Genomic DNA, 25,865 nt, shown 5'->3' with positions numbered 1-25,865 from the left:
CAGTGAGCACATCACAACATGCTTGGCCAACATCCACAGCTTTGTGTTGCGCGACTGCCGCCAGATGCCGTGGGCGGGCGACCTCAACCCAGAGATCACGCTCACGTCCGTGAAGCAGCACGACAAGAAGAAGGAGCAGCTCAAGGTCGCAAGCAGCAAGGTGCCCAACCTGCCCTACTCCAAGGTCATCCTGCATGAACGCATCAGGTAAACTGCCTTTTGTGTTGTGTAGGTACTGCATGAACGCATCAGGTAAACTGCCTTTTGTGTTGTGTAGGTACTAATTCTGTGCTCAGCCTACTGCTTATCATTTTGTTGCATGCTGGGAAATTTGTCGTCTGCTTAAATGTTGCCTGCTGAATTTCTAAAATTAGCATTTTATTCGATTTTTTTCAAAGTATACTATCAGAATAGCAAACAGTTTGGATCCTGATGAGACGCCACATTCTGTGGCGTCTCATCTGGATCCAAACTGTTTGCAAAGGCCTTCAAAATTTGGTTCCAGCACTGAAAGAGTTAATGTACAAATGTAAATAGTGCTGGTGTTCTCGCTCATCTGGTAAAATGGTTTGTGGCTTCAGTGACGTCAGTTGATACATATTCACCATTATTGTGTAGTTTCTTGAAAACTGGAATTTTTAGGATTCTCTAGAAGTATTATTATTTTGAAAAATGTTTCAACTCTATAGGGAAACCTAAAGTTTCATAGTTTTAGCCCTTTTCTTACTCAAATGGAGCTTTAAAACCAAAAAAAGTGGAACTGCTCCATTAAAAATCTCAAAATTATTGGAAGTTTATCTTTAGGTAGAATATTGTGAGATCACTTGCGTGTTTATGTATGAAAACATTTAGAATAGTCACTTCAGTTGATTTGTCTCTTGTTTAAATAATTTTGAAATTAAAAAAGAAAAACTAATCTTTTGAATGTTCCAAATGCCTTATCTTGCTTAATTATATAACACACAGTTTTTATGTTCCTCAGTCTATACTGGGGGACATATTGTTTTTGCCTTGTCTGTTTGTTGGTTTGTTTGCATCAAACTTTAACATTGGCCATAACTTTTGCAATATTGATGATAGCAACTTGATATTTGGCATGCATGTGTATCTCATGGAGCTTCACATTTTGAGTGGTGAAAGGTCTAGGTCATCCTTCAAGGTCAAAGGTCAAATATAGGGGGGGACATAATGTTTCACAAACACATCTTGTTTAGTTTAAACAGAATAGCATAAATCACTCAGTGCAGTGTGCAAAACAATCACATGTAAACTATTCAGGGAAACAAGACCTTCCTCTGGGATAACGAAGCTTAATGCCTGTGGGTGGAGTGTTGTCTCAGATATAGACATACCTTGCTGTGGGATAACTAAGCTTAATGCCTGTGGGTAGAGTGTTGTCTCAGATATAGACTGCACAGGCTAATTAAGGAAGACACTTTCTGTTTTTATGGTATTTTTTGTTTATAGGGAGTCTCTTCTTAGTAGAAATCCAGTTTATAAGGATAGTTGTGTCCCTCATTAGCCTTTGCAAACTGCATAGGCTAGTCTGGAATGACCCTTTACATGCATACATTAAGCCCCATTTTTCCAGAGAGAGGCTGGTATTGTTTGTTGTTATTGCTGCTCATTGGGTCATTGTCGACCTGAAATGGCCCACAAGTCACCCGGGGGTGACTAGAAGCCGATTCATGTCTGCCCCGGGTGACTAGAATCGTCTTCATGTCACCCCAGGGTGACATGAAACAGCTTCTAGTCACCCCTGGGTGACAAGAATCGGCTTCTAGTCACCCCTGGGTGACAAGAATCGGCTTCTAGTCACCCCTGGGTGACAAGAATCGGCTTCTAGTTACCCATGTATTTTTTTTATCAAACGGCACCACATCAAGGTAAAATCCAGGTATCTAATATAGATTATTGTGGCTTTTGAATATATTATATACATATTTTGTAGTATTTTTACACAAAATCCGTCGCATATGAACGACCAAATCATGGATTTTTTGTTGAAAAAGTAAAATTGTTGCCGCGGGTTACTTAATGCTGATTTCGAGGGTGCCTAGAATCGGCTTGAAGTCACCCCTGGGTAATAAGAATCGACTTCATGTCACCGCTGGGTGAATACAATCAGCTTCATGTCACCCAGGAGTGACTTACGTCGGCTTGAAGTCACCCTAGGGTGAAAGGAATCGGCTTCTTGTCACCCTGGGTGACTTGTGGGCCATTTCAGGTCGACAATGACCCATTGAGCGTTATTGCTGCAACACTTAATATTTCAGAACTGTCTATTCACAGGTTGAAGCATCGTGGAACTGAGATAGCTAAGAATGAGATGTTTGTTGGACCAACCACTTTCCGTCGGTTCATGGAGAGTTTCCGTTACCTGTACACGGTCAAGTCACAAGATCGTACCCAAAATGTGGAACAGCTCAAGTAAGATTACTTTTATTGCTTGAGGGTTTGTGAGCAATTAATTATATACCCACTAAACAAAGCAGTCATATTATTTATGTTCAGTGAACAGTTTATTAAATGTTCAAAGATGCTCACAAACCTGACACTTTTGTTTTTGTTTAACCCATTTATGCCTAGCGTCTAGATAAAAGGCCTTGGCAAACAGCGTAGACCCAGATGAGACGCCGCATGATGAGGCGTCTCATCAGGGTCTGCACTGTTTGCTTAAAGGAATTTCTGTAAGAAATATTCTAAACATAGAAATAAATATCTAGACATCCCTAATTTTGGAAATAAATAGATCCAATTTAGAAGGATGGGAGAGTCCACTAGGCATAAATGTGTTAATTATGATTTGAAATCTCAATCAATGAATGTGTGCCTCTACTTTTAAAATCTAACTGGCTTTAATTTGCACCTTGGTCTTAACAAGATAAATAATGATGTTCAGTTAAAAGATTGCAAAGTACTTCTTATAAATGTAACTTTCTTGTTTGTAAATGTGTGTAATAATGATATTTAAAATAAAATTAATTAAGTCTTTTAGCTATAACTTATAAAAACAAGTCTTAAATTAAGCTTCCTTTCAACGCTACACCATTTAGATGTAAAAAAAATCATCTATATAATATACATTTTGAATAAGTTAACCTTACATTTCATAACAATTTTTCAGGAAAGTCTTGGCCACCCTAGACCAAACACGCAGCGATGCAAAGGTCATGAAAAAAGGAATCAAGACAACAACGGGAAAATTCGAGGTGGCAAAAGTGCGAACGGAGCAGCTGCTGATCAAGCTATCGAACAAGGCGACCATTCTGGAGAAGTTGAAGGCCAAGGTGGGGCTGAGTACGTCCCTGGACGCTTACCTGCACCTCAATGAGATGGAGACAGAACAGCATGAGGAGGATGAACTGCTCAAACAAGGTCAGTTGTTGGCTTTTGTGAAATCAGTATTTGTCAAATTTGAAATAGCTTTAACCCATTTATGCCTAGGGGACTCTCCCATCCTTCTAAATTGGATCAATTTATTTCTAAAAAAAGGGATGTCTAGTATATTTATTTCTATATTAAGAATATTTCCTATAGAAATTCCTTTAAGTAAACACCGCAGACCCTGATGAGATGCCGCATCATGCGGCGTCTCATCTGGGTCTACGCTGTTTGCCAAGGCCTTTTTTCTAGACGCTAGGCATAAATGGGTTAATTGTTAAATACTCAAACATGTCATATTGAAAACAGGCTATAAAATAACCCCTATCCTCCTGGTGACAATCATGAGAAGACTGAGTGTCGCATGTGGCACCATCTCATTATTTCAAAGGTCAATGTCACACCTAGAGGTCAAAAGTGGAAGGTTTGAACAACCATACCCTATGGACAAATGTCTTGCTTTGCATTGATCTTTGGAAATTTAATAATGATAATTTTTTTTCTGTCTTATCTACATGTGTCAGTTGAAAATATTTCTTAGGATGAGGTAAGTGTTGATGGACATTTTGTATTTTCATCGCACTCTGAGAAAACAGGGTTAATTGCATGTGTGTAAAGTGTCGTCCCAGATTAGCATGTGCAGTCTGCATAGGCTAACCAGGGACAACACTTTGTGCCTCAACTCAAAATACCCTAAGTAGGGACTTTCTTTAAATGGAAAATATTATAAAAGCGAAAAGTGTCCTCCCTGATTAGCCTCTGCGGACAGCAAAGGCCAATCTGATATGGGAGGACAGTTTAGGCACATTCATAAAGTCCAGTTTTCCAATTAGTCTTCCTTTAAACGAAAGGTACACATAATAGAAGTGGAAAGTGATTAGCCTTTGTGGACTGCAGAGGCTGATCTGGCATGACACATCATGCACATGCATTAAACATGCATTAAACCCCCTTCTAACAGAGTGAGGCTCATTTAATTACAGAGGAGTATGATGATTATGACCGTGAGTTTGACAAGATGCGCGAGGCGACGCTGAAGACAAGAGGTGTGCAGGCGCGGGAGGAACTCACCTCGTCCAAACAACATGTGGACGAGTGTCGTAAAAACCTCGACTATGCTCGAGAACAGGTAATGTTTGTTTACAGAAATTCGTTGAAAATGTCAAGGGCGTACCATAGTAAAATTAATATTGAAAACTAGGTTGCTCCTAAAACACTGTTTGCTGAATGTAAACAATATGTTGAGAGTGCATTGAATCTTGGACAAAATGGTGCTTTGACAAATGACAAGGTTCCATGTTCAACTACTTACAAATTTTATAAAAAATTGTCCCATATTTCCAAAACAAACATAATATGTTTAAATCCGCAAAATCATTAATGACAATCTTATGGTATTCTGTTAAGCTCATTCATTCCGATCCACTCCTTTGGATAATAATCCTCTTTCACAAATACATCGTACAGCTCACTGCCCCTTCTTGGGTACTCATCATAATAAATAACGATACCCCCTGTCAGAAAGCCACTCCACCAACTGAACGTTCCCACAGTTATGATCGCGTGATCGCACTTTGACATCAATGCTAAGTCTGTGCCTGTCTCCCCAAAGTTGCTGAAGAGCAGGTTTCCTCGATTGATGTTGTATCGACACCATGAAATGTCATCTGATATAACTACAAAGGTGACTTTTCCGCCAAATTTCTGTATAAAGTAAGTTACTGCTGTGGACAAGTATACTGAAAAGACAAAAAACAAATACAGAATTTACTGATGTTATTTGTTATTTATTAATCACAATAAGAAACAATACTTTTGATATGTAAATTTAAATTTGTCCGATGTAATGTTGTTTTTTATTGACTATAATTTATACATGCTTGAACTTTGTTTTCAGTTGTAATTGATATTCATAAATATAAACAAAAGTAATCTTTAAAAAGTGTGCGATAGCTAACTAAATCTTGCTTTGAAAATACCTAAATCTTAGAATATTTGAGCCTCGCTATTGGAAAATGGGATTTAATTAAGGATGGGAATCGTATCCAAAATCGGTATCCGGTAAACCGTATCCGCTATCCGAATATATCCGGATATCAGTATTCTTTTGTAAGTAAACTGCAAAAGGCTTTTACCATCATCACAACACTATGAATACATTAATTTGCAATGTTTTCATAATAACAAACAATATAACGCATTTATATGATTTCTTTATTTAAATTATTTTATTTATAAGAGCAATATCAAAGTCGCAAAATACGTAATTTCTTTAAAAACCACACACATCCTAAAACTAAAACAAAAGCATACTACGATATATACATTCTACATACATTTAATACATTCAGTTTAATGTAATTTTTATTCAATAAGATGCACTGACCTAAGGTTTTTGTTCATAAAAATGATTGCATCGACTAAGTCGCTATTTAGTCTGTTCCTTAGCTTGGTAAGTACCAAGCCGGCCGACGAGAACACTCGCTCAGACGGAACCGACGTTGCCGGAACGGCCAGAATACTTTGGGCGACATATGCCAGTTTTGGAAATCGCGATTCGTTGCGACGCCACCACTCAAGAGCAGGAGTTGTGTAGTCCGGTTTTTCAGCTAAATATAGCTGAAGTTCGTCTTCCGTGACATTTTCCGGGGAGGAAATAAGTAAGTCCAATCTTGGACGCTTTGAAGGTGTCACCATGTCGGGCTCCTCACGAGTAGTCACACTCAGAGGGACGTCGTCCATGCGACCCTCAAGCATCTGGTGCGTCACTTCTCACAAGTGATGAGGAAGAAAGCACAGTTTCTTGTGCTGCGGGTCTAATGCAGACGCCAGCATCGGTATCGAGCCCGCCGCAGTTTCTGTGAAGGGCTTAAACCGTTCAAGAAGTTCGTCAGACAAGGTCTTCTTGACGTTGTTAATTAGGAGTGTATCGCCCGGTTGCTTCTGAAGCGACGTCTTTACCAAGCCCGCAATAATAGGGAATATTTCGGACACCGAAACGTCTTTGTCTTTCCCCATGTAATCTGTAACATCTGTAAACAGCTTAAGAACTTCAGCGAGTTCCGAAACTATTGACCATTCATTGTCTTTTGAGAAGAAGGTCCATGTAAGACTTTCGAGTGACGTCAATGTCAAGCATGATGTCCGTTACCACACGCCTGAGCTGATGAAGGCGACTTAACATCATTTGCATTGAATTCCAGCGTGTCGGTACATCCTGTATGAGGGCATATGTCGACTTGTTGGGCTCTCGCTGTTGCAGTTCCTGTTGTCGGTGGAGTTCCGCTGTTAGCGTGGTTGAGTGCTTGAAGTGCCCTACTAGTTTACGGCACTTTCCAACGACCTTTGAAACAGACGGTATGTCAAGCACTGGCTTCATGCACAACTGGAGTGTGTGTGCGAAGCAAGATAGGTTGGACCAACCGTCGCACATAGTCCCCGCCTTCTCAATGTTTCTGGCATTGTCGTGTACACATGTTTCGATCTTGTCTGTCAGACCGAACTCATTGACACATTCCTTGAGGCGGGACGCTAAGTTTTCTGCCGTATGACGTTCTGGCATAGCGCTTGTCTGGAGAACGTTGGAGTGGAGACACCAGTCATTGTCGATATGTTGACACGTCCGGTGAGATAACTCTCCGTAGAGTTTGATGTCCACGTGTCCGTTGTAATGGCAGCTGAGGTCACTTTCTCCAGCTGCTGCTGTAGAGTTGCCCGTTCCTCATGGTAGCGTTTCTCTATACGAGCACGGATGGAGCTCACGGCTAGGAACCTTATATGACGGGGCTGCTATGGCCATCATCTCCCGGAAACCACTGCCCTCCACTACGCTTAGTGGAAGACAGTCGCGGACAATCCAGTCTGCGAGTGCATGTGTCACTCGCTCGGTTCTTGAAGACGACATCTCAATTGAAGACGATGGTGGGAAGTCGAGTGTTGTCTGCTTTATGTTCTTCAAAGGTAAACTGGGCAGCGGATGGAACTTCAAGTGCGACCGCAAGTTGCTCGTACCGCCGCCATACGCAAAATCCTTAGAACAATATTTGCATCTTGCACTTCGCTTGTCGGCTGACTTTGTAAAATGATTCCAAACATCTGATGTTTGTGGTGGAGGCATTGTTAATTCGGAACGCTTAAACACACGTTTAGAAATTCACAAAAATATCTCGCAGTCACTAACTCGGTTCAATAGATTGTTAATACAACAGTTGACAAACATAACTTTATTTATACTCTTTTTTATAACAGATAAATATTGATTGACCAATTGAAAATCTTTTATTTGATTTGGCGAAGATAATTTTTCCATACTGTTGCACCCGTCGATTGAAGCTAAGTAGCTAATTGGTGTCAATTATCTGTAAGTAAGGACCATAAAACAAATCACCGAGGGGCAAGTTTGCAATTATGCAAATCGGCCATTATCACCAAGGTGATCGGGAACTGGCACGGGCACTCGCTGAGCAACAACCAATTAACGGATTGATGTCAGTCTGTCAACGATGTCTGGTATACAGACGGATATCCGGATAATCGTTACCATCCCTAGATTTAATGCATGTACGTAAAGTGTTGTCCAAATTAGCCTGTGCAGTCTTAAGAATTAAACAAAAAGTACAATAAAGGCGGAAAGTATCGTTCCTGATGAGCCTTGTTGACTTCACTGGCTAATCTTGGACGACACTTTACACAAACGCATTAAGCCCCATTTTCCTAGAGCAAGGCTCTTTTCTTTTTAACTTAACCAAGGTGTTTACCTTGTGAAGCTGCCACTCTTCCAAGCCTTGTCTGTTCAAGTGTAAGAAAATCTCCCCTCCGGACATGAATGCCTACTTTTTTATGGTCCGGGGGAACCTCTTTCAGAAAGAGGTCTGCCTTATTAATGTCTCTCTTCTTTAACTTCAACATGGCCCTGACCTCCTCCCTGGCGTCCCAGAAATAGCGATAGCTTTGAAAGTACCCATTCAGTGACCAGTTACCTCTATTGTCTAGGGTCTCCAGATATTTGTACTTGGTATTTTCAAGCTCTTCGTTCTGAGGGTTGTAGTTGTGCACTGGTCTGAACGTGTGCAGGCTGATGGGCTTGTAGAAATCCCTGGGAAGCATGAAAGCTTCGTTGATGTTAAATCCCACCATAGGCAGGAAGGCGGAGTAGTTGTGCCGTTTAGCAAGTCCTACCAGCGCTGCCAGTTGGAACACTTGGTTACCCAGCCCTCCTTTCGGAGGATCAATTGTCATATAGTGCCACACTGGCTGGTCTTTCTGTTCTATATCTTTAATGGTGTTAGTGTCCTTATCTGCCTTAACCTTTGATTGTTTCGATTGCATTACAATTCGTTCCATTTCTTTATTGTTCCCTTGTAAATTTCCTATTTGTTTATTGTGATCTTTTGAGATGGCGTGTAACTGTTCTGCTTCATGAAAAACTATTATCTCTTTATTCTTATTATGATTTTTCTTCCTTCCACTTTGATATTGTGCTTGTTCACTTATTGTAAATTTTACTGGCTGGTTTAACTTCTGTTGAGTGTTATCAGCAAGGGGCACACTTTCTTTAACTCCTTCAATAGTGGCATCTCCCACATTTAAGTCTTTCTCATCAGCAAGGGGCACACTTTCTTTAACTCCTTTAATAATGGCATCTCCCACATTTAAGTCTTTCTCATCAGCAAGCGGCACACTTTCTTTAACTCCTTCAATAATGGCATCTCCCACATTTAACTCTTTCTCATCAGCAAGGGGCACACTTTCTTTAACTCCTTCAATAATGGCATCTCCCACATTTAACTCTTTCTCATCAGCAAGGGGCACACTTTCTTTAACTCCTTCAATAATGGCATCTCCCACATTGAACTCTTTCTCATCAGCAAGCACTTGTGATCCATTTGGACCATTTTTATTGTTCCCTTCAAGCTGTTGCTCTCTGCGTGTTGCATTTGTGCTGCTTCCTTGGAATTTTCTTAGAGCTTTTTCTTGCAAAACCCTGTCATGCTCCTCAACAATGGTATTATTTGAAGCTTTGCGTTTAATCCCTTTTGTTTTGTTCATACGCTGAAAACCATGCTTTGTCAGACTTCTATCAGGCACAAAGTTAAAAGAATCCTTTCCAAGCAGTGGCGTTTCAAGTTTTATGCTTTGAGAAGCATCTAGGTCTTGGTCTGTCTGATTACTGTAGGCAAACATTCCTACCAAAAAGATCACATTGCCCACCACTGTCACCAGTAACATTACTATAAACCATCCTCGTATAAATTTTGAAAAACTTCCCATTGTTGATCCCTCAATTTTAAACTTTATTCCTGCTTATCATTTTCTTTTAATTTTTATATTTAGTTTTACTATATTTCCTTATCAATAGGATTTTGTAATAAAGCATTTTTCGTTTCCATTTGTTCTTTTAAAGTCAGTCATTTCAACTAGTGTTTTATACAGAAGACAAATACAAATGTTAATTTTTAAATACATTAAAAATTCCATTGCACTTATTCTTGTCCTGCAAATTTAACAAGTCCTGTTAGAGCAACCTAGTATACCTTTGTTCAGTGTACTAACTATAAATGGCACAAATAACAATGTATTGATTTCTTCTGTGCTCTTGTTTTGTTAAATACAATATGATATTGATTAGTGATATTTTTTACTGATTATTTAATAATGAGCAGTCAATATTTGGAGTATTCTACTGTAGGTGGTAAATTAATAAATTATTTATTTGCTGCGTTTTGCATGCATATAACCAATATACAGTAAAGGGACATGGGGGTTCAAAACAAAAAAGTGTTTTCATATAAAACACTGGCCATGAAAAAAAACATACCAATATTTTGATCAACATAATTATGCGGAACAAACATTTTCAAAACTTTACTTAAATAAGCTCATTAGATGTTTGTTAGATAATATAAGAGAAATAAACATATCTGCCCCACGACTAAAAATATTATTTGAGTTAAATTTCAGGCTCAAACTCAATTTTTCGCTCATTGTCTTGAAATGACAAAAAATAAAAATTTCAATTAAATTTTGAAATTTAAGATTAAGACGCCTATTTTTGAGACGCTAGTCAGATGATACTTGCCGCACACACAGCCCAGTTTAACTCTTTCAGTGCGGGAACCGAATTTTGAAGGCCTTTGCAAACAGTTTGGATCCAGATGAGACGCCACAGAACGTGGCGTCTCATCAGGATCCAAACTGTTTGCTATTCTGATAGTATTCTTTGAAAAAAATCGAAGAAAATGCTAATTTTAGAAATTCAGCAGACAACATTTTTGCAGAAGACAAATTTCCCAGCATTCAAAGGGTTAACCAGAAACTAACTCATGTGTTTTGGATATATAACTTAGGATAATTTATAATACAATAACAAATATAATAAGTAATGAATAGAGTAATTGTACATTTCTGATTGATAGGATTTTTCTTGCCTGCAAATATTGACCTTTCTGTAATGCAGAGGTGAATGAAGAATGGTAAACTGGAGTTCAGTGAAAGATCATTGGGTAAATAACATAATTTAATGAAAAATGCATCTTTTGAGGTAAAATGCGCTAAAACCAGTCAACAAAATTATCTGGTGAGAAATTTCTTCATTCTGCTGGTTATAGATAAAGGTTAAAACAGCTAGGTCGGAAAAATGTGTCTATTTCCTTCTGTAATGAATTATAACCTGAACTACTCTGTGACTTTCAAATATTTCAGATTTCATTCCTTAAATAACTGAAACTTGGTTCATATTCCATTCTGTAAACCTGTCAAACTTAAAGATATCATTATCTCCCAAACATTTTAGGTGCTGTACTGGAAGAGTAAAGTTGACCGTCAGTGTATCGAGCGTCTCAAGGGCTTTGCTAGCCCCCCAGTCTTGGTCGGCCAGGTGATGGAAATGGTGATGATCTTGATCGGGAAACGCTTGCCATCGCAGCGTATTGAGACACGTGAATACACGGGCAAGGAAGATATGTCCTCTAGAATGTCTTCAAGCTCTTCAGGCACCAAGATGATCGTCAAGAAATGTAAGTCTTCCAGTGACTTGGATCTTAAAATGAGCTTAGTACTTGGAAACCCTGGCTCAATGCATGTGCCTTAAGCTTCATCTCAGATAAGCATGTCCATTCCACAGCACTTTCTCCTTATATGGAATGTTCGTTTTATGCAAGTCTATTTTACAAGAAAACCCAATCTAGGCAGAAAGTGTTTTCCCTGATTAGTCGTGTGGACTGCACAGGCTTATCTCGGATGACACTTTACACACATGCATAAATCCCAGTTTTCAAAGACCACACCTCAAATGTCTGAGTTGATATTGAAACAGGGGTGGTCTTCAAAAATCTTAATTCATTTGTTTCCCCTATTCTTAAAAAACATATGAAACTTTCATTAATATTGTCAATTGACACAGAAACAGTTTATCAGCTAAGTTTATTTACGTAAACAACAATTCAATATACAGCGTGTGTTTATTGCATTCAGAATTATAATACATGTCAAATGTTGCTCTTTATTGAAAATATGTTAAAAAATATTGCTCAGGATTCCTTTTTTCAAAGTTTTAAAGCCCAGAATTTCTCTGTAGGTACACTATTTTTAGGTACATAAAACTCACTGTTGATTTGCTTTAAAATCATTTATATTTGTTGGCATAGTATATAAAATTTTAGTTTAAAAAAAAGACTTTCTGTGGACATGTGATTTCGTTGATTTCTGATTTTGGAAAAAAAGAGCAATATGCATCTGTCATTTTCCAATGTGTTTGGCAAAAAAAGGTGGATGGTCAACCTACATAATCAACGAAATTCAATGTCTGGCTAATAATAATTATTTTACAGTATTTCTTCAGGGTGGGATAAAAAAAGATGGATTAAAATGTCTGAATTAAAATGCCAATAATTTCTTTTTTTTTATTTGTGTGTTTATTTTGAATGTTTATGCAGCAAATACCAGAAAAGAGCTCAAAGTAATTTTCGAAAATGAAGGTGGAAAGACTATTATCGGTAATCTTAAATCTGGACTTGGTTTAAAATTATGGTGTATTTTAGGGAATGGGATAATATATATTTAGTAATAGGGTAGTGCTAAATCTTATGTATTTTATTATAGAAAATTTCAGAATTATTTTATGACATTAAGATGAGAGTGTTTCCAATTACATTAAAATGACCATTGCATTATCTTTTTTAGCTCATCTATTTTTTGAAAAAAATTAGAGCTATTGTCATCACCTTGGCGTCGGCGTCCGGTTAAGTTTTGTGTTTAGGTCCACTTTTCTCATAAAGTATCAAAGCTATTGCATTCAAACTTGGTACACTTACTTACTATCATGAGGGGACTGGGCAGGCAAAGTTAGATAACTCTGGCATGCATTTTGACATAATTATGTGCCCTTTTTATACTTAGAAAATTGAAAATTTGGTTATGTTTTGTGTTAAGGTCAACTTTATACCTAAAGTATCAAAGCTATTGCTTTCATACTTGCGACACTTACTAACTATCATAAGGGGACTGTGCAGGCAAAGTTATGTAACTCTGACTAGCATTTTGACAGAATTATGGCCCCTTTATACTTAATAAATTGATTTTTTTTTTAAGTTTTGTGTTTTGGTCCACTTTACTCGTAAAGTATCATAGCTATTGCTTTCAGACTTGGAACACTTGCAAACTATCATAAGGGAACTGTACAGGACAAGTTGCATAACTCTGGTTGGCATTTTGACAGAATTATGGCCCTTTTTTGACTTAGTAACTTTGAATATATGGTTGAATTTTGTGTTTACATCCACGTTACTTCTAAAGTATCAAGGCTATTGCTTTCAAACTTCAAATACTTTCATACTCTCATGAGGGTACTGTACCTTGCAAGTTGAATTTTACCTTGACCTTTGAATGATCTGACACTCAAGGTCAAATAATAAAATTTTGCTAAAATGTGCCATGACTTCGTTATTTATGATCAGATTTGATTGATATTTTGACAAAACAACTCTTACCTGACATACTACAATAGACTCCACACCCAAACCATGCCTCCCTCCCCCCCCCCCCCCTCCAATATATCCCCCCCCCCCCCCCCAAAAAAAAAAGTAATTTTTATTTTTCATCATTTTTTATTTTTTTTAAAGATCATCGTATAGATGACCACACCCTCACACTATAACCCCCCCGCCCTTGGACCCGCCCCCCCCTTTTTTTTTGAAACATGGTTAAAAAACAAAAATATTTATTTTTATTATTTTATTTTTGAAAGACCGTCCAACTATCCCACCCAAGCATCCCCTCCCCCCCCCCCCCCAAAAAAAAACTGTTTTTTTTTGTTTTTTTTTTCATTTTTATTTCTTATTTTTGGAAGATAATGTAATAAATGACCACACACCCACACTATACACCCCTCTCCACCTCACCCCTCCATCTTTTTTGATTTAAGCATTGAGATAGGTCCCTTCACCTTTAAAAAGAAAAATAGATGAGCGGTTTGCACCCTCAAGGCGGTGCTCTTGTTTTGTATTATTTGTAGGAACCATTAATTTAACATAATTATAACTATCTGTGTAATTGTGTTTTTAAAGCTGAGCCGAGAAGTTTACTTGGTAAATATGTGCAAGTTTACTGCATGCTCTGTTATGTAGATGTGTGGCTCTCTTTAGCTTGACTATAGACATGTATATGGGCTGTGCTTTGTGAAAAGGGGGTTTAATGCATGTGCGTAAAGTGTCGTCCCAGATTAGCCTGTGCAGTCCGCTTAGGCTAATCAGGGATGACACTCTCCGCTTTTATGATTTTTTTTCTTTTAAAGAAAGTCTTGTCTTAGCAAAATGCAATTTAGGCGGAAAGTGTCGTCCCTGATTAGCTTGTGCGGACTGTACAACATTTTGCGCACATGCATTAAACCCCCTTTTTTCAGAGCACAGCCCATATATGTATTCATCAAATAGTCCAAGCTATTGTACCTACTCATATGTCGTCGTCTGCGGCGACCTCTGATTAATGCTCTTATTTAGGTAAACATCCAGTCTTCATATACTGCTTTTACTTCGGTATTCTATTGAAACTTCATATATGTGTTCCGAGTCATTGGGAGACAGAAAACATACATTATACTACCAATTAACCCATTTATGCCTAGCGTCTAGAAAAAAGGCCTTGGCAAACAGCGTAGACCCAGATCAGGGTCTGCACTGTTTGCATAAAGGAATTTCTGTAAGAAATAATCTAAATATAGAAATAAATATACTAGACATCCCAAACTTTTGACATAAATTGATCCAATTTAGAAGGATGGGAGAATCCACTAGGCATAAATGGGTTAAATAACAGTTGAGTGTGCTGTCCTGGTGCAGGTCTTGTTTATGAGACTATTTCATGCACTGCACAATTCTATGATGTAGCCAGTTAACCCTTTGAATGCTGGGAAATTTGTCGTCTGCTAAAATGTCGTCTGTTGAATTCCTAAAATTAGCATTTTCTTCGAATTTTTTTCAAAGAATACTATCAGAATAGCAAACAGTTTGGATCCTGATGAGACGCCACGTTCTGTGGCGTCTCATCTGGATCCAAACTGTTTGCAAAGGCCTTTAAAATTCAGCTCCAGCGCTTTAAGGGTTAATATTGTTCTGGCCGTCTTTAAGTTATGTTTAAGATTTACTCTTTTATGTTGTTCTATTGTAGTTAGATTTAGTGGTTTTGCTTTCAGCCATCAGAATATTACATTTTATGTTGGTCTTTTTTTGTAGCTGGTAAGCAAGACATTAAGGTTAAAAAAATTGTTTGTATCTGATTGTTTTTAAATTCATCCCACTATTACCCAGTTAAAATGTTATAACAATTGCTGGTTTATAACCATTTTGTTCTCACGTGTTGTTTTATTGTCTTTCACTGTTTACTCACTAGATTTCATCATTAGTTGTTTTGGATATTTACAAAATCAAAACACAAACACGAAAGTTAAGAATACATAATGTTGATTGGAATAGAGTTTACAAAAAATTGCTAAAAGTTTATGCAGTTGCTATTTAATATTCAAACATTTAATATGCTGTAAAAATGTATCCAAACAATAATTTTCCCTGTTAAACTTTGGCAGTTAAAATTGAATCACACTTTGTTCTTTCTGCATTGTGTTTAAGAAGCCAGTTCCATCCTGTAGATATAGTTTGTTGGATGGTCTTTGCATGTTGTTCAACACACACATTTTAAAGTATAAGATCATAATAATTGCATGTTACAAAATACCTTGTTTCATATTATATTCAGAACATTTTTATTGTGATATCAGTTAAAATTATTTTGTTAAAATCACTTAAATGACAAAATTTAACTCAAATACTTTTTTCCTACAATTGTTTGAAAGGGCCTGATTAGAAATGCAACCAGTTTTGAATATAAGTAAGTCCTGATTACTGTAAAAATTAAACATTTCTAAGATGTGTTATTAACTCTTTCCCACTCAGCTGCAAAGTGAAAATGGCTATGTGCAAACAGCATAAAACCAGAACAGCCTCCGAGTAACACGCAGTCTTTTAAGTTTTATGCTGTTTGCTGCTCATCAGTATCTTAGGTTTGGAAATGAAACCTTTAAAACTTGGATCTAGTAAGAAAGTCTCTAATTAAATGTAACTTTTTAAGAAAATACATATCTTAGGGGTAAAGGGTTAATGATGTGAAACCTTTATTAGACATGATGAGTTGCATAGTGCCCTTTGATTTCATGCAATTAAATGTTTATCAAAGTAGCTTTTCCAGAATTTTGTTGTTTTGTTCTTTTTTCTGTGGTGTGATTTTTTTATGCCCCCTGAAGAGAGGCATATAGTTTCTTCACTGTCCATCCATCTGTCAGTAATTCCACACTGTTTCTGCTCTCCAACTCAACCAGTGTCACAATCACACATAGAGGTCAAAGGTCAAATTTGGCCATATAACAGGTAGTTGAGACTGTTACTGGGTCATTCATCTTGCAATTTTATAATAACTTACCACTAATGACCTTGAGGAGAATGAGTGAAGTCTGCATCACCCATCACATTACCTCCAAGGTCAAAAACACATTTAGATGTCAAAGGTTAGACTTTGCCATTATCAGCTTGTTTGTGTGACAAAAAAAATAATGTTAGACATCTGTTAAATAACTAATTTCCTGTTTTTTAGCTCACCTGAGCACAACGTGCTCATGGTGAGCTTTTGTGATCGCCTTTTGTCCGTCGTGCGTTGTCCGTTGTGCGACGTCGACATTTGCCTTGTTCACTCTCTAGAGGCCACATTTATTGTGCAATCTTCATGAAATTTGGTCAGAAGATTGCTTTCAATGATATCTTGGATGAGTTTGAAAATGGTTACGTTTGCTTGAAAAACATGGCTGCCAAGGGGCGGGGCTTTTTCCTTATATGGCTATATATGGCTATAGTAAAATCTTGTTAACACTCTAGAGGCCACATTTATTGTCTGATCTTCATGAAACTTGGTCAGAAGATTCATCCCAATAATATCTTGGACGAGTTCGAAAATGATGCCGGTTAGTTGAAAAACATGGCCGCCAGGGGCTGGGCATTTTTCCTTATATGGCTATAGTAAAACCTTGTGAACACTTCTTGTTAACACTCTAGAGGCCACATTTATTTTCTGATCTTCATGAAACTTGCTCAGAAGATTTGTCCCACTGATATCTTTGATGAGTTCAAAAATGGTAACCTTTGCTTGAAAAACATGGCTGCCAAGGGGCGGGGCATTTTTCCTTATATGGCTATATATGGCTATACTAAAATCTTGTTAACACTCTAGAGGCCACATTTATTGTCCAATTTTAATTAAACTTGGTCAGAAGATTCATCCCAATAATATCTTGGACGAGTTCGAAAATGATGCCGGTTGGTTGAAAAACATGGCCGCAAGGGGGCGGGGCATTTTTCCCTTATATGGCTATAGTAAAACCTTGTTAACACTCTAGAGGCCACATTTATTGTCCAATCTTGATGAAATATAGTCAGAAGATTTGTCTTAATGATATCTTGGATGAGTTCGAAAATGGTTACGTTTGCTTAAATAACATGGCCGCCAAGGGGCGGGGCATTTTTCCTGATATGGCTTTATAAGGCTATAGTAAAATCTTGTTAACACTCTAGAGGCAACATTTAAAGTCCGATCTTCATGAAACTCGGTCAGAAGATTCATCTCAATAATATCTTGGAAGAGTTAAAAAATGATGCCCGTTGGTTGAAAAACATGGCCACTACAGGGGCGGGGCTATTTTCCTTATATGGCTATATTTAAACCTTGTTAACACTCTAGAGGTCACATTTATTATCCAATCATCATGAAACTTGGTCAGAAGATTTGTCCCAATGATATCTTGGATGAGTTTGAAAATGGTTTTGGTTGCTTTAAAAACATGGCCACCAGGGGCGGGGCATTTTTCCTTATAGGGCTATAGTAAAACCTTGTAAACACTCTAGAGGCCACATTTATTGTCCAATCTTCATGAAATTTGGTCAGAAGATTGGTCTCAATGATATCTTGGATAAGTTCAAAAATGATGCCGGTTGGTTGAAAAACATGGCTGCCAGGGGGCGGGGCATTTTTCCTTATATGGCTATAGTAACACTCTAGAGGCCACATTTATTTTCCGATCTTTGTGAAACTTGGTCAGAAGATTTGTCCCAGTAATATCTTGTTATCTCAGGTGAGCGACTTTGGGCCTTTCAGGCCCTCTTGTTTTATATAGATATTTTTATTTTGTTTCAAAATCTCCTTTTGCAATTTTTTAGCTTCATGTTATTTTAACTAGTTACATTATTAGTAATTTTAACACTGCTACAGTACAGGATATGTTTTGCACGTATTACAATAAGTTGCTCCAAAAGGAATTAAGTAGGATGATAACAAAACAAAACAACCTGACACTATAGTATGTTACTAATGGTTTTTAAAAGTCCTATAACCTTGTAATTAACCCATTTATGCCTAGCGTCTAGAAAAAAGGCTTAGGCAAACAGCGTAGACCCAGATGAGACACCGCATAATGTGGCGTCTCATCAGGGTCTACTCTGTTTGCTTAAAGGAATTTCTGTAAGAAATATTCTAAATATAGAAATAAATATACTAGACATCCCTAATTTTGGAAATAAATTGATCCAATTTAGAAGGAAGGGAGAGTCCACTAGGCATAAATGGGTTAAATTACTGGAAATAAGACAAGAGTAGAATCAGGAACTATAACCTCACTGAGAAAGTTCTGAATTCCATTGGCAGACGCTATACACATGCTTGTCTGTACTTTGGCATGCTTCATCAGTCAGTTCCCATGCACCCACAACCTACGTAGACCAATAGCATGCTGATCTTTTTTTTTGTTAGTCTCGTTTAATATGGACAAAATATTAGTATTACTAGATGCAAAATGTTAGTTTATCATTGAAATATTTCACCCATTTTTGTTTTTGATATTTATGCTTATATATCTATTGAATTATCATCATGAGCTCCATAATTTTAGCCTCATTCTTGGAAAACAGGGCTTAATGCATGTCAGTAAAGTGTTGTCCCAGATTATCCTGTGCTGTAAGAACAAGCTAATCTGGGATAACACTCTCCCCTTTTATGGTATTCACCATTTAAAGGAAGTCTTTTCTTAGCAAAAATTCAGTTTTGGCGAAAGCAAAGTCCCTGTTTAGGCTGTGCAAACTGCACAGGCTTATCTGGGATGAAACTTAACGCACATGCATTAAGCCCCATTTTCTCAGAGCATAGCTCATTTGGTCACATCTTAACGGACACTAAGAAGTTATAGACAAAAAAGCTATGCTTATTTTAAATCTTTGTGACTACTCATTTAAAACCCTTTTCAAATCTAAATCTAAATGCAGTATTCTTTAAATAAAAGTGACATTGATTATGTGGTCCATTCCATTTACATGGCAAAACATGTGTGATTCTATCCCCCACTGTGCGGCTATGCTTGCAGCCAAGAAAGAAGATACAGGACGGGTGGACAGAGCTCAGTGGAAGGGCATGCTCAACACGATGAATGACAGCACCAAGTTTGTGGACATGCTGCACAACGTCTCATGGGAGGACGGATTGCCCGAGGACGTGCTCAGAGGTGACCTTGACCTTCAAATTATGCATCTCATCTATGGTTATATCCATAAAGGGTTATGTGTTATAAAATATTTAACATCAAGTTATTACTGTATCTTGCAGTTAAAAAAAGAGTAAATATTGATTATTATATAACATTACATTATTTATTGTTATATTAGATTGAAAACGATGTATATGTTGTGATAATTGGCACAATCCCAACAACAAAATGCATCCTGTGAACCTAGTTGTTGTTGTTTCAGCTGTTGAGAGCTGCCTGTCCCAGGGCAAGGATGGAGAGCTAGGGGTCACCGGAGAGGGTTCACTGCTGGAGAATGCGCAGGGTACGTAGACAGGGATCTACCCTTTCCCTCTCAGAAGCAAATTGAACATGGTTATATGCATCCAATATAAAACCAGAACAGCCTGCAAGTAGCTCGCATTCTGTTCAGGTTTTATGCTGTTAGCTGCTCATCAATAACTAAGGGTTGCAAATGAAGCATTTAAAACTTGAATTTAGTAAGAAAGGTTTTTAATTTAATTTGATTTTCTAAGGGACTACAAATTAGTCAAAATGCTTTTCTGAGTGGTAATAGGTTAATATATACCTGTTGTCTAAGTTGGATATATGTATGATACAGTATTTAAACAAGAAATAGAATTTACAGTGTTGTTGTCTCATTTCTTAAAAAAAAAATTCATTGTTTTTTCAACAAATTTTCCACCCAAAAAGTTGCAAATGTTTTTGAATTGATTATGAAATCAAAATATCTGTATACTTAATAATGTACTAGCTATGTGATTTCCTGCGCACTTCCTGCACCCAAAATTTCTGAATAACAGTCATGACTTTTATTTGTTTTGTAGACGTTAGTATTCATGCCAAGAAGCGAACTCCATCACCAGACAACACCAAGGGTATAACCATTGCCAACGCCAAATACTCTAGCGAGGACTCCGCTGTTCTGGTCCAGTACACGATCGCTATCGTCGAGTACACTCGCAGATGTGGGCCACTGAAATCTGCACTCGAACGCATGCATGAACTTGAGCGGGAAATTGAGGAGAATGACCGTCTTCAGAGGGAAAAGGAAAAGGAGGTCAGTGATTGGTTGATACAAAAATAATTGGCGTGTTGTACCAATAAGCAGGGCTTAATTTCACCAACGGACTCTTAGACTTATACTAAGAATCAAGATGATTTTTTTGTAAACAAATTTGTTCCGAGAATGTTGTAATTCTGTAATCTGTCACAAAGGCAGTCATTCATATTACAGGACTTAGGTTGATATGATATATTGTGACATTTGAAATGTTTGTTCCAGTCATATTATTTTCAAATGCGTAGGTATAAGTTCTTTAGTCAAAGTCTAGTCTATTATGTTAAGTCTAAGAACAGGTTGGGGAATATGGGGCCTAATACAGTATTTAGAAAGTTTCATAGAGTTGGTTAATAAGTAATCTTTAGTAGAGCAAAGTCGGGTAATTTAGACACCGTAAGAGTAAAATTTGATTTAGTCTGTATCTGTCGAAATTACCCTCCAAGAGCCCAAAGTTAATGAAAAACACCGTTTTGACTTGTTGATATTTGCTAACAAACGTTATTATCGTTGCCGGCATAACTCAAAACTTCAAGCGATTTAACTAAATGCCGCGGAGTGTAATTTCGACAGTAAGCAGCTAATTTCGACAGTTAGCGGCTAATTTCAACACTTGTCTTTGTATTAATTTTCAACAACTGTTTTTATCAGTTATTTTCATTGTATCTCTCAATTAATAGAATTAAACAATCTCTTTAATGTCTAGTGTTAATTAGGTTGCGGTGGTTTAGTGGATGTGGTGTCCGCCTAGCGATCAGGAGAGAGTGTCTCAATAAGTCGTAGGCTTTCCATGCAATGGAGCTTAAATAAATAGGATTATACAAAACTAGTGTTAATTGCAAATCAGAGATTTGAAAATAAATTGCATTTAGAGTTCGTATTGTGCTTGACTCAATATACTGTACAGACACCCTGTACTTAAACAACTCGCCGCGATGTTCATCTCACTGTTAGCTTACCAATATGAACCCCTTGATCGGTGTTAAGATCAAATGTCGCGGGGGCCGTTTGCCATAGACGAACACTGCGAATCACCGCGGACCCATTATATCTACCGCGGTGTTCATCGTGTTTGCTAAAAATAATTGAACATAAACGTATTGAATTGATCCCTTTAATTTAAAAGTGATAATGAATAAATAAAGTATATTTTATGTACATGCTGGTCGAAAGGATGTGATAAGTATTTAAAATATATTGGCGACAATAAAACGCCCCCGATACATTTGTGTCAACTGTACCTATCGCATACATGCAACTTCTCCCATCTTTATCCATAACTCGATAATCCCATATACGCCCGATTTCGGTTTTAAAGCAAATTATGTGAGGGTAATATAGACGATAAGAGTGCTCAAGAATTTCATAAACATAAATGTTCGCAATTTTCGAAAGTATCAAATGAATTTCGGCATATGATTCTATTTAAAGATTTGATGAAATAAGAGCCCAAACAAGACAGTTGTATTCCAACATGCGAAAATCACCTTGCACGGTTTGCACGCGCCGGGTACAGCTATTTTCGTTAAGCAACTTCTAGATGAAATAAATGAATTTCTTTGTCCTGTTAAAAAGCGCTCGAAAATTGGCGTGGGTGTATTTATTTGTAAATAAAAATTTCGTAGCGGGTACAACATTGAGATCATTTGAAATATCTCGCGAAATATTTGGCATTGCCATTAAGAGTTAATAGTATTGATCATCTAAACGCTTTATTTACGTTTCCGACGTTATGTACTGTACAAATTTAAGTGCATACGTGTGCACATACATATAATATCTACATGTAGTACACATGTTTATGATTTTCTTTTGTACATGTACATTTAAAACGCGTGAATGACCCTCGCAGACAGGTGTTTACGGTGGTTGCGCAGCATCCGCGGTGATCACAGGTGATCCAATTAACGATATAATTAAGTAAAAAAACAAACAATTTCATTAATCAATAACCTTCACAATCTTTTAATAGCTCTTATTTTATATAATCTGCTTGACAAAATATAGAGAGAGCTAAATATAATATTCAATAAGCTGCGTCAACCATTTAAAGAGTAATTCTATTTAACGAATCTATCTTTCTATATGCGCTTGGAATGCTTGAAAACATTTGGAGTGTCGGGATTACCCACCATCGTATAAAATCAGAGGATAATTTCGACACCCCACAAATCATAGTTTTAAAACGCTTGGCGCCATTCAAACACAAATACAATGTCAAGTGAAACAAATTTTATACTAGAAATTGTACAAATACCAGAAATACAGTGAAATCCTGAAGGGACGTAATTGACCATTATGTAACCTCCCTTAGCGAAGCTCATAACGCTATTAAAATTCGCTAAGTAATACAATGTACGTATTTTAAATGACTCACTTACATGCAAACAGCGAGACGTTTGATAGAGAGATGTTATCTTGTGACGTGACAACACCAACTACGTCACATTTTACAACGAAATCATACGGGATGATGATGATTTAAGACAAGTCTGATAAGTATTGTGAAAAGTGTCGAAATTAGACGACTGTCGGAATTACCGGACATTGCGCTATTCTGTTGTTAATTTTACATTAAATTTTAATAGCTGTAAATAAATAGTGTGCATGTTTGAATGAACAATAGATGTGTGCTTCTGAATAACCAGATGTGGTATTTGAAACTGTACATAACAGTTTATAATTAATAGAAGTTTGTAGTTCTCTGATTTTTTAAAAATTAAAACCTGGTTTTCAGAATGGAATTGAAAACACGGAGCAGGTAAAGTTGCTGTACACGTGTTGTGTAACACGTCTGCTCACGTATCAAGCATGTGACCTTCACCTTTGTTTTTGTTTTTTATATAACTCGGTATTTGATGTAATACTCTGTGTTGGTGTTGTTTGCTGATTATTATTGAAGTGTTTCATGTCATGTATTGACTGTATAACATTTTTTCTATTTATTTTAGGACAATGTTTATCTAAAATCTCCAAAGTCACACATACAACAACATACTAATTTGGTATTATAATCAGATAACAAAAAAAAATCAGCATATTTTGCTTACTTAGGAAATGATTTAACATATTCCAAGAATGGGGACAAACAAAAGATGATACATTTTATTCTACAATCAATCCTTTTTAAAGAGTTTAGAAGTCATTAAACAGTTTGTAGCATCATAAATATTGTTTTCAAGGAACATGTCAACTATTGTAGCATGGCGGTACATTCCCGATTCTTGCATAAATTTGTACTTTCTGTAGTATTAAGGGAGCATTTTATTTGCAATATTAATGTTTTGATACAATTTGTGAAAGAGTATTAGTTACGTATCATTCCTGATGATTATTACATTTCAGGAGTTCTATTCTAATTCATATCCGTACAATCATTACATCTCCTTTACACACACTGGTGATTCAGGTCTGTTTTATGTGAACTGACCATTACGTTGTTACTTTATTTTGTCTTTTATCTTGTATAAGATAAGGCCCTAAAGTATACCTCTGTGTTATGAACTTTAATTGGTGAACTCAATGAAGCTTATGAGGCACAGAAAATGGAGTTTAAAATGAATTTGGGCTGTGCTCTGTACAAATGAGATTTAATGCATGTGCGTAAAGTGTTGTCCCAGTTCAGCCTGTGCTGTTTGCACAGGCTGATCAGTGATGACCCTTTAAGATTTTATGATATTTTTCATTTAAAGAAAGTCTCTTCTTTGCAAAAGTCCAGTTTAGATGGAAATTGTTGTCCCTGTGTTAGCCTGTGTGGACTTGCACAGGCTAATCTGGGAGGACATTTTATGCACATGCATTAAACCCCCTTTTCACAGAGTAAGGCTGATTAAACTCCAGTGTTGCGCCTACTTGAAATGAGCTTTTGTGAAGTTATTTGTCACCTTCAATGAATGATCTAGTTATTCAATTATGATATTAACTATCAATGCAGACCCAGAGGAAAAACTTACGGCAGGTAAACAACAGTGTATCTCTGGTAGCATGTGCTCTTCTTTTCATAGCTAGCATTATCGCTTTTACAGGTGTAATATTCTTTTACAATCACTCGTTTATTTCTCATAAGTATTCACCCAAGTCCAAATGAAAAACATAGCATGTAAGCTAAATGATGATGACCCTTTTTTTGATATTTGTATGTTGTAAGGAATTCATTTCTTTTGCAATCTGGATGTTCAAATATGTATTGGACATGATTCTATTTTGTTCAGATTTTGAATCATTAGGTCATTAGGATGAAGTGTAAGGCATGTGATGAGCAAATGGAATATCACATCACACAGAATATAACATCATACAGAATATCACATCATACAGAATATAACATCACACAGAATATCACATCACAGAATATCACATCATACAGAATATCACATCACACAGAATATCACACCACACAGAATATCACATCATACAGAATATCACATCATACAGAATATAACATCACACAGAATATCACATCACACAGAATATCACATCACACAGAATATCACATCACACAGAATATCACATCACACAGAATATCACATCACATAGAATATCACATCACTTAGAATATCACATCACATAGAATATCACATCAGTATATCACACAGATTATTGATTATTGTACATTTGGATATATTTATTTTGTATGCAAATAATTTGTATGGCTTATAAAAGCTGCATTTTGTGAAAATGGATGTAAGGACATATCCAAAGAGATTAGCTCCAGAGATGCCTCTGCATCCATATACTTCAATGAAAGTATGAGAAACTTGCATGACTTTATAATGGACAGGGTAGCTTCTGACCAGACTTCGCAAATGCACAGGCTTATCTGGAACTTAACTGGCCATGTATGGTATAATATCCATTTTTGCACAATGGGGCACATATCTTCCATGTTCATCTAACACAATGTTATCCCCCACCAACTCCACCAGAATGTCTATATATGTGCCCATCTTTATATGAATCTTCTCTTGTAGAATAACATCCTTCTCTCTATACCAGTCATTCTATGAACATCTTTTCTGAAGAAACTGTCTTTCCATAAAATGTTTAGGGTTTGAATGTATTAGCTAATATTTGTCAGTGTGGTATTCGTTCAACATTCATAGATAGATGAGACATCATACTATGTTTTTGTTTTTCAAATCTTTATGCCACAATTAGTTATTGATTTAGTTGCTTCAGACTCTTTTATGTTTTCAGAGTTCGTAAAATTATGCCAAAATTCTTTCTTTGGCATTCCTATGTTTTCCAAGCTCAGACAAGAAATAAATTCGAATAACATTATGAGATGGTATTAGAGGGTATTTGCCACTTTTGGGA

The 25,865-nt window shown here is 36.9% G+C and overlaps 2 protein-coding genes across 2 annotated transcripts in view; one reads left to right on the top strand and one right to left on the bottom strand.

The window, feature by feature from the left end:
* The window catches only part of LOC127853503 (uncharacterized), a 201,866-nt gene that overhangs the window by 135,878 nt on the left and 40,123 nt on the right, over window positions 1-25,865 (top strand). The window contains exons 70-79 of the mRNA XM_052388058.1: window positions 4-207; window positions 2,293-2,430; window positions 3,128-3,378; window positions 4,368-4,513; window positions 11,177-11,399; window positions 13,947-13,967; window positions 19,331-19,468; window positions 19,713-19,793; window positions 20,317-20,549; window positions 23,287-23,310. Coding sequence (XP_052244018.1) covers window positions 4-207; window positions 2,293-2,430; window positions 3,128-3,378; window positions 4,368-4,513; window positions 11,177-11,399; window positions 13,947-13,967; window positions 19,331-19,468; window positions 19,713-19,793; window positions 20,317-20,549; window positions 23,287-23,310 — 1,459 coding nt within the window. The remainder of the gene's footprint in view (window positions 1-3; window positions 208-2,292; window positions 2,431-3,127; window positions 3,379-4,367; window positions 4,514-11,176; window positions 11,400-13,946; window positions 13,968-19,330; window positions 19,469-19,712; window positions 19,794-20,316; window positions 20,550-23,286; window positions 23,311-25,865) is intronic.
* On the bottom strand, window positions 4,551-9,641 carry LOC127853508 (uncharacterized). The gene is made up of 2 exons (XM_052388067.1): window positions 8,142-9,641; window positions 4,551-5,123 (listed from the first exon to the last, which is right to left on the bottom strand). The coding sequence occupies exons 1-2, from the start codon at window positions 9,610-9,612 to the stop codon at window positions 4,774-4,776; spliced, it is 1,821 nt and encodes a 606-aa protein (XP_052244027.1). The 5' UTR covers window positions 9,613-9,641; the 3' UTR covers window positions 4,551-4,773.

Source organism: Dreissena polymorpha, chromosome 12 (assembly GCF_020536995.1).
Source record: "Dreissena polymorpha isolate Duluth1 chromosome 12, UMN_Dpol_1.0, whole genome shotgun sequence".
In the NCBI taxonomy this organism is placed as follows: domain Eukaryota; kingdom Metazoa; phylum Mollusca; class Bivalvia; order Myida; family Dreissenidae; genus Dreissena; species Dreissena polymorpha.
This window is presented reverse-complemented; position numbering and strand designations above follow the sequence as displayed.

Excerpts from the sequence above, each read along its gene's own strand:
- LOC127853508 (XM_052388067.1), bottom strand. The coding sequence starts at position 9,612 with ATGTTACTGGTGACAGTGGTGGGCAATGTGATCTTTTTGGTAGGAATG. Across the intron at positions 5,124-8,141 it reads AAGAGTGGCAGCTTCACAAG|TATACTTGTCCACAGCAGTA; the intron begins GTAAACACCTTG and ends TTGTCTTTTCAG.